The sequence below is a fragment of the Arachis duranensis genome, chromosome 2, assembly GCF_000817695.3.
Source record: "Arachis duranensis cultivar V14167 chromosome 2, aradu.V14167.gnm2.J7QH, whole genome shotgun sequence".
NCBI lineage: Eukaryota > Viridiplantae > Streptophyta > Magnoliopsida > Fabales > Fabaceae > Arachis > Arachis duranensis.
Window position 1 is genome coordinate 86,530,040 of NC_029773.3, and position 9,596 is coordinate 86,539,635.

Below are 9,596 nucleotides of genomic sequence, written 5' to 3' on the forward strand. Positions count from 1 at the left end.
CTTTTATTCTTCAAAAAATGCATATATTCATGGGCAATTAGTACATTATCTGTAATAAGTCTGCCTTTAATGAAGGCACTTTGATTGTCACTAATCACTTTATTCATAAGAAATTGCATACGATTCACCAATATCTTCGAAATAATTTTGTAAAAGACCAAACTTAGGCTAATTGGTCGTACCTAGGTCATTGTCGTAGCATTTGGGATTTTTGGAATTAGACATATATGAGTATGATTAAAGGATTTGAGCATTCTTCCACCTGAGAAAAAAACTTTGCACTGCTCAAACTGTCTCTTCTCTAACAACACACCAGAAAAATTGAAAAAATTTTGCTGTAAATTCGTCTTCCTCTGGAGCTGAAAATGGATTTAATGAGAATACTGCTTTTTTTATTTCAATTTCAATTACTGGTCTTGTAAGCAACCAGTTATTCTGCCCTGTTACTTTTCTTCTCATAGTGGAAATAGCTGTTGTAGGATCATGTACACCTTGCGAATTGAAAAGAAACTCAAAATAATGTTGAGCTATCTGTCTAATACCTTCTGGGTATGAATGCATTTCTCCATCTTCACCCTCCAGCTGCTGAATTCTATTATATCGGTTTCTGATATGTGCTTTTGAGTGAAAAAAATTTTGTATTTTGATCTCCATAATTGAGCCATTAAACCCTTGCCTTTTCCCGCCAGAACCTTTCTTCTTTTAAGTATGCTTCTGCCAATTCCTCTTCTAAAACCAGAATCTGATGCTTGTCCGCCTGATTGCCTTTACCTTTCTCTTCATCAATTCACTGTTTTAGATCATTAATTTGTTGCAGCGAGTTGCTGCCCTTGCTCCATTGCCACTCAACCAAGTGATGACGACATCTCTTGAGTTTGGTGAATAACTGAAACATTGGAGACCCTTGCACCGCGTCTTTCCATCCTTCTCTAACTATCCGTCCAACTTCTTCTTCATCACACCATCTCTCCTGAAATCTAAATCGTCTTTTGATCTTCCTCTGCTCCTCCTCTGTGATCAACAAAATAGGCCTATGATCTGAACCTTGATCATTTAGGTGTACCACGGCAGATCTAGGGTAGGCCTCGCACCAATTTGATGTAGTCAAACACCAATCAAGCCGCTCTCGGACAAGGTTGCCTCCATATGGCCTATTACTCCACGTGAATCTACACCCTTCAAACCCCAAATCCACCATACCACCCATGTTGAGAAAATTATTGAAACCTTCAATCGATGAGGTTGATTTTGATCTGCCCCCTTCCCTTTCATGATATGCCGTTATAGCATTAAAGTCTCTCATTATCATAATCACCTTCCAACAGTGCTACTAGATTTAACAGTTCCTCATATTGCTGATTTCGTTGATTTTCCTCATTATGAAGGTGAACTCCCACTATATGCCACTTCAAATTTCTTATTGAATCCTCCCACCTCCAATGAATGAAGTATTCTCCATTATTCATCACTGTAATATCAGCAATACTTTTCCAAGCCAATGCCAAACCTCCTGCTATCCCTTGTTATTCCACAGAATATACCTTTTCAAAGCCAAACTTCTTACAATGCATAGTTACCATTGAGGAATTGTTTTTAATTTCACACAAAAATAAAACCTCAGGGGAATGAGATCTTTGGATCTCTTGTATGTTTTGAACTGTTAGGGGGTTTCCAAAACCCCGACAGTTCCACATCACTGTCTTCATTGTCCGTGGAGTGCCATTTTTGGGTTGGCACCCACCCCCGTATTCAGCATTCCTTCTTCATCATTGCACAGCTTCTTCATTGTTACTCTTTTTCCTTCCTCGTCTTGCTTTATTTTTTCTCCACTCAATCTGCTGCTACCTCCCTCTCCCATTTTCCTCGCCATATGTTTAATTTTAATAGTTTTGCGTTTCTGGTTTTCACACTGGATGGTTTGCCAATGTGAAAACCATGTTTGATAGCCTTTTCTATCTCTGGCCATTTATCCACTTGTTGTCCCTCTTTCTCCTCATAAAGCACGACTTCTTTACTGGTTATATCCTTTTGAACACTAACTCTAACACCTTAAACCCGCCTATCCCCATCCTCCGAGTTGCCTTTATCTTCTTCATTTTTCATCGCCCCTATTCGACCAGTTGATATACAATCATCTAACTCCTTTTCTCGACTTCTCTCTTGCACAGACAGATTAGCAAATTCTTTGAGCAAACTCACTGGAGTTGGTTTGTGTGATTTCTCCCTCAGGCTTGTTTCAACTTTAGGCATATTGGGGTTACAGTTTTCCTTTTGCTCCAAGATTTTCCATCAGATCTACTCTGCCTTTAGCCAATTTCCCCACCTTTCCTTCATAACATTTCTTGTCACCGAGTCCTCCAAAAAACGTCCACAGTAGTTACAGAAGCATCCAATCTTTTTATATTTGATAGAGAGTTCAATGATCTTTTTGTTAGGACCAGCAATTCTCAATGATCTCCATAGAGGCTTTGTGACATCCAATCTAATCTTCACTTTCAAAATACGATTCTCTTTGCTTTTCATCGAGAAAAAGTTCACGTCAATCACTTCCCCCATATTACCTCCTATTTTCCTCCCAAGCTCCTTAGTTTTATAGTGTTCAGGAATCCCCCATAATTGCATCCATATCGGAACCAGATACAATTCATTATGTTCAGCATCAAAATCTTCAGACCACCTTTGTAGATTGATTAAGTAGTTTTTAAACAACTCAGTTTCTTTCTCAAAAAAGAATTGGAAATACATTTCTTCCCAAATCTAACACCTTAAAGCCATAAGGTTGAGACCAAATTGATCTCAATGCTCCTTCCATTGTACCTTGGCTGAACGATCTGTCAGCAAGGATTCTGCCAACTAGACATTTTGCACAGGTATGCAAACTCTCTGCCACCACCGTTTCATCAAAGAAAATAATTCTCTCCTCATCTTCTCTCCTAACCTCCTCTTCCCTCACATTCCTTTCTTCGCCTGGAGTATCTATTACTCCTTAATGGAGTACAATGCGACTTGAATTTTATTAGCCAATGTGAGATTAACCGTGATAAGAGAATTTTGCCAAGCAAAAACTCTAGCAGAACGTTTTTGAAAAAACCCTAATAAAACGTTTTTCTTTTTTTTTAAAAAAAAAAAACCCAAAAGGGCACATAACTATGTTGAGAACCTTTCACCGATCAAGTATTTACATATAGTGATTTGTCTGTTGGTTTGCTGTTTCATACTTGCAGCCTTCATACTTCTATTGTTTTTATTGGTCAATGTTCCGTTCGTACTGCAATCAAGATTTTAAATTCGAAGTTCGTTGTTAATATAGAATGTACACATGTTCTTATCTTCTCAGAAACGACCTTCATATTCATAAGTCAACGATATATTATAAATCTTTTTCACAACAGCTGTGTCATGGTCATGAAGCTTTATTGTTTACTAGGGGATCAATGCATACATCAGTTTTTATTTTCCGCACAGTACATGCTGTTTTGATTGACCTAGCATTTCTTTTTGAACTCCGAAATGAGGAATCTTGACAATATGTACAATAGATTTTGAATTTGGTCCAATACAAGGAAAAAAAATCCAAACAGTTATTTTAAAAAATTAACCATTTCAACTCTAATTTACCAAAAGAATTTACCCAAACACCCTCTTTCTCCAACCGTATGCTACCCCATCCTCATCAATCATACCACCACTCCGGCATTAGAAGCTCCCGGCCATCAAACAACCATCCACGTAATTATTAAAATAATCATCCGACTACCTAGTGAAATGACCATCCAATATTTGTTAATCATATATATTTAAACTGAATCAAACAAAATAACCATCCAATTAAGAATTAAAATAATCATCTACATATTTAGTGAATTGAACATCCAGCATCTAAATTCGTCATATATATACCTTGAACACGTAAGGGGAGAGAAATCCAAGCAAGAAAGCCAAGTTGGCCGCGCAAGACAGGGCATTTTTAAAGTGGGCTACGTTTGCATGTACAAAAACTGGAGCATCATGGACTAAACTAATTGATTGCACAATTGTTGTTGTGCTATCCTACGTTGATTTTGGACCTATACCTATGTAGGGTGGTCGTTGAAGGCGACGGCGACCATGGCAGTCTTGGGCTGTGCGACATACGCAACACGCGTGAAGGGGTGTCTTCGTCAGACGTTCTCGGACGGTTGGGCAGCGTTGGATTGGGTTCTGGGTAGCGGATGGTGGTGATCTTCGCGGCGTCAAGAGAGAGTGAAAAAGACTACCAGAGAGGAAGAAGCACGTTCTTCTCACGTGTAAAATGGAGGAGTGTGTAACTTCCGCATAACCAAATCCTTATGTTTTTAAAATTTAAAATTTAAAATTATTAAGAATTAATTAAATTAATTATTAACTAATTATAATTTTAATTTTATCCCTATTATACATATTGTACACTAAATTTATTGTCACCAAGTACTTTCTCTTTCTTTTTTAATATACTGGTTTTTAAATTATATTCAAAGAAAACAGTGTGGTGCATTTTGTTGATAATAATAATAACAAATATAGAATTTATTAAGCTAATTCACGTTTTGCTATCTTTATAAATAATTTTGATTTAATTTTTAAATTGATCTTAAAATTAAACGTGAGTATTTATTTATTAAAGTTTTAATTTATTTAATTTAGCATCTTAATTTAGTATTCATAATTCACGTTAACTCTGATTCCATCGCAAAATCATTAATGGTATATTAAGATTGATCATGGCTGCCAAACTGAATTTTGCAAAACTCCAAGAACATAATAAAAAATCTAAGACCATAAAATAAAAAACTGAAATATAGTATCCTGAATATCTTTAAAAAAATAATATACACAAAACTTACCACTATTATTCTACTAAGCGAAGTCATTTAAACTCTACCCACCATTTTAAATAAGGAGAATTTTTTGTTGCTTATAAAATTTTGTCTAATTTATTTAAAAATAAAAATAAAATAAAGGGAAATTCACCTTTTTAACTTTGAATTTTAGAAGTAAATATTAAGCATCATAAAAGAGATTTTTTAAACATAAAAAAATTCACAATCCGAGAACTATACATAATGACAAACCAATAATCACTATTCATCAAGAAAAGGAAACACATGTATATACAACTATTTTAAAAATAAACTATCGAATCGCCCACCTATGTAATATGTATTAAAATATAAAATAATATTAAAAAAAATAAATAACATATATATATATATATAATCGTAGAGCGGTGGTGTTTTTAGCATTGTGATTTAAGTGGTATTTTTCAACATGTACATACTTGATAATTTTTTTTGATGTGAATAACACAAATTTTAAATTTTTTTTAAATAAATATAAATCTGACGGTCAGATTTGTGGTTTATAATTTTTTTTAACAAAACTGACCCATTGATTTATTTATTCCTTAAAAAAAATCTTCGGTCTACACAAATCTACACAAATCTAAGGCTCAAATTTCTCTATTATCTTAGATTGGATCCTAAGTTTTGTTTTAACAAAACAAAACTGAGCCTCCAATTTGTGAATTTTAACTAAAAAAAAAATTAATCTCCATATCCGTAAAAAACACACAAATTTTTTATAATTGAGCATAACACATTTTAAACTTTCATAACTAAAAAAAATTAGCCGTTCTGAGGAGCCATAACTTATTATTACACCATAAAATCTAAACTCAAATGTTTGCCAGAGACATGCAATCTTCAACTTCTTAAGTACCCTTTGGATATAGAGCAGAAATATTTAACACACACAGCTCAGCAATATTTGGCAGAGACTGCCCAGTGGAACATTAAAATGGACCTTCATCTACAGGTGAGAGGGAAACAAAAAAATTATTCAGCAATAAAGATGATCTCTTAAACTAGTAGGAGAGAATATTATACAAAATTAATAACTCATATACGAGTAATACGACACAAACTATAGATATGAAAGCACGTATTAACTATTAAGAACCAGTTTTCTAACAAACTGAAAACTAAAGAAAATTAACCATATCACTAAAAATAACTAGTTTTGACGTTGAGTAGTTGACCGCGTATTAATGATTATCCAAAAGAACAAATGTAATTGGATAACACAGCATCAAAATTTAAACTCCTAAAAACATACCAAAATAACAACTTCAATAATATTACAACATTAGTGCTGATTCTATCTACGGTTGACTGAAACACAGAGAACAGAAGATTGCTTCAAGAACATTATAAACTGAATGCTGAAATTTATGGCATATCATTAACTAGTGCACATTAAACTGCCGCCCATATCCTTAAGTTGTAAAATAATCATAACCGAAGCTATGAAATCACAGTTGCATGGTATGCAGAGTCCAGATATTTGACAAAGAAATATAGCTAGCTAACAAAAAATATTAACTCTAACAATGTTTACTATAGGACAGTTGAAGAATAGCTTACATTAATCTGCTTTGTTTCTTGAGATCCATATTCTTCATCTATTCTTGCTTCTCTGTGTTTCCTGGTAACAAAGGACATCCTCTAATAACAGGTTTCAGATTTTCCTTCTTCTTTATGTAGTCAGGAAGTGCTCTTAACTCTTTACAGTTTAGAACTGACAAAGAAGACAATAGAGGCATAACCTTCTCATCATCTCCACCATTACCATTGATTCCATTCCACTCTTCCCAGTAACCCAACTTTACGAAGTGAAGCTTTTGCAATCTGGGAAATGCAATCATAGACGAGGAACCTTCATTGCCAGCATCCTCATGATTTAGTCCTATTCCCAGAAATTCAAAACCTACCATCTTCACATTGGGCATATTCTTGATCTCGAGTGATTCAAGGCATGGCAGTTTCCCAAGAGGGGGCAAAACATTGCATTCACTACAGTTAATAAGCACTAGATGTTTTAGTTCATTCAATTCAATCATCCAGTTGGGGAATGATCTTCCTCCGTAGTAAAATACTCCAAGGAATTGCAGTTGAGGAGGTGCTTCTAAATTATCCAATAGGATTTGATCCTTGTCCTTGGATCCTGCGTTAGAAAACCACAATTCCAAGCCAAGCAAATCTTTCTTGTTCTTTAGACCTGCTCTTGTAGCTTCAGAAATTTCACTTTCACCACTCAATCCATCTATGGTAATACACCCTTGGATATTGTTTAGATTTTCCAAATCTCCAAGGCTGCATTCTTTGCTGCTAGCACTGCCACTGGTCCCGAAGAATCGATTTAAGGTTCTCAGCAAGGTTAAGCTTGCAATCCCTTTTGGTAGGTAGCTAAGGCTTGTTGTCCAGAGAATCTCAAGATGTCTCAACTTGATTAATTTTCCTATACTTTTTGGTAGTTTTCGAAGACTATCACATCCATTGAGATTCAAAGTTTGCAAATTAAGCAAATTACATATTGATTGAGGCAGCTTCTTCAACTCATGATTGAAAGATAAATTAAGGTACCTTAGATGAAGCAATGCAGCTGCCTTCAGTGGAAGTTCTTTTATTGAACAAGATCTCATATCTAACGCTCTGAGCCTCTTCATACGGAAAAGTAGGCTGGAAAGATTGGATGGATCTATGTAGGAAGAATCAGACAAAATGATAAGAGTACGTAGTTTCTCTGCATTGGCAATTGACTCCGGTAAAGTTTGATCTACAAGACTCAGGGTACAATGACGTCGAAGACGGGGATCTGTTTCAACACGTTTTTCTTTGGGAACTTCCATCTCTACTCCACCCTCAAGAAACATTATGTGGCATTCACTCTCTGCAAGAGTTTGGACAAAGTCACTGACTCCACCGTCCAATTTGCACTTGAAGCTGCCATCGTCATCCTGTTTAAACTCACTGAATACAGAATGATGTCGCAATTGTTGAACATATTCCCTGCCTTCTTTTTCCATTTTGTCGTCTTCATCAGATGAAATATAACCCTGCGCCATCCAGAGTTTGATAAGTTTGTCCACATCTATGGAGTGATTCTTAGGGATGATGGAACAATACAACAAGCATTGTCTCAGAGCAGGAGGCATTACAGAATAGATCGGCATCCATTCCACTGTATAGGCACCAACAGAATTCCCAATAAGTTCCATCTCCTCATTCTCGTTTCCAATGTCTTGGCCACCTTGTACAAAATGTTTGAAAAGTGACAAAGAATCTTCATCTGAGAGAGGATTCAAAGACACGATGTTGGTTGGTGCGGATTCTGCTGCTTCTGCCACTTTCTTCGACCGTGTGGTTATCAATATTCTACTTCCTTTGGCACAGTGACTGAACAATCTCTTTAGGTGCAACCATTCATTTCGATCCACACTCCAGACGTCGTCCAGAACAAAAAGGCATCTCAATTGGGTAGTGATTCGACGAATTTCAAGTTCTAATACTTCCATTTCATCGATGAGCACTTCATTACCAAAAAAACATATAATATCCGCAGCAATTCGTTTCACATTGAATTGTTGATTGACAGATATCCATACCGCGACACGATAATGAGTTCTCACTTTGTTGAACACAAATTTAGCCAACGTAGTTTTTCCTATTCCTCCCACTCCAACAATGGATATGCATTGAATACCATCTCCTTCATCATCTTCCACGTTGATTAATTTAGAAATTAAAGTTCTAGTAGTTTCGTTATCAAAAGTTGGGGATGGAATAGTACGTACTAGACTCGTGGTCGGTACGAGTAACTCTGAGCTTCGACGAAGCCTCAACTGGCCAAATTGTTGAATTAAAGCATCAAATTCATGAATGATGTTTTTCATCTTGCGGCGTGTAAGACGGAGGCCTAGAAACCGAACTTTCTTTGCTCGCTGAATTTGTAGTTCTTCGGATACATCCAACATGTCGTAGCATAGATCTTTGATTCCTTGAAACCACTTCTTCACAGCTGGATTATCTAAGTGTCGTGTCTCTGCATCCTCTATGAAATCCAGGATCGACCACGTTCTCCTATCCACCACCACCATGTTCTCCAAAAGCTTTGCCCCCGCCATGATCACTGTATCCCCGTTGTTCGCCATAGCACAACACAGACCCGAAACTCCTAGCTAAGTCTCTGAGTCTTTTGGATCAGATGGCACACGAAAGCGTCGAGATGATGGAATCTTTGACCTTGCAGGATGTGCATGTTTCCGGTGGCATGTTCTACTGGAAGAGTGAGAGAAGGAGAGGATGATAGAGGAGGGCGTGGCGGCGGTAAAGGTATCGGTGATGGAGGAAGAGGACAGTGGTACAAGAAGAGTTAAGAGTAAAGAGACGGGCTAGAATTAGAACATAATTGATAATGATCATTTAATAACATATTAGGAATAAAAATATTATAAATATATTTTTTTTATTAAAGATACGAAAATTCGAATTTGTACCCGCTCAAGTGAGTATGAGAAGACGATACTATTTAAGTTATAATTTATTAAAAAATTATTTTTAACTGTGACTTTCATAATTATATATTTAAACTTGAATTTTTACCTTTTAATAAATACACAGACACACAGTAGACATAATGTTAATGTTACTGCCTTAAGCGGATAGGTAACCGACACCTTGGTAATTTTGTGCAGCTAACATTTAAAAAAGGAGCGGCATATTCTATTGGAAAAGTCTATG

At 36.0% G+C, this 9,596-nt stretch overlaps 2 protein-coding genes across 3 annotated transcripts; both read right to left on the reverse strand.

Moving 5' to 3' along the window:
- Positions 1–787: 787 nt before the first annotated feature.
- Positions 788–1,303, reverse strand: LOC107475656 (uncharacterized). Its single transcript, XM_016095315.1, has one exon. It carries the CDS (start codon positions 1,301–1,303, stop codon positions 788–790), a length of 516 nt encoding a protein of 171 aa, XP_015950801.1.
- Positions 1,304–5,604: 4,301 nt separating this feature from the next.
- On the reverse strand, positions 5,605–9,249 carry LOC107475531 (putative disease resistance RPP13-like protein 1). Of its 2 annotated transcripts, none has more exons than XM_016095184.3 (2): positions 6,441–9,249; positions 5,605–5,820 (listed from the first exon to the last, which is right to left on the reverse strand). In XM_016095184.3, exon 1 carries the CDS (start codon positions 9,005–9,007, stop codon positions 6,479–6,481), a length of 2,529 nt encoding a protein of 842 aa, XP_015950670.1. In that variant the 5' UTR covers positions 9,008–9,249; the 3' UTR covers positions 5,605–5,820; positions 6,441–6,478. The 2 variants fall into 2 exon arrangements, with proteins under 2 accessions (XP_015950670.1, XP_015950669.1); XM_016095183.3 differs by having other exon boundaries at positions 5,605–5,826.
- Positions 9,250–9,596: the final 347 nt, after the last annotated feature.

Bases quoted from the DNA above. Each gene is read 5' to 3' on its own strand.
- LOC107475656 (XM_016095315.1), bottom strand. From the start codon at position 1,303: ATGAGAGACTTTAATGCTATAACGGCATATCATGAAAGGGAAGGGGGC.
- LOC107475531 (XM_016095184.3), bottom strand. From the start codon at position 9,007: ATGGCGAACAACGGGGATACAGTGATCATGGCGGGGGCAAAGCTTTTG.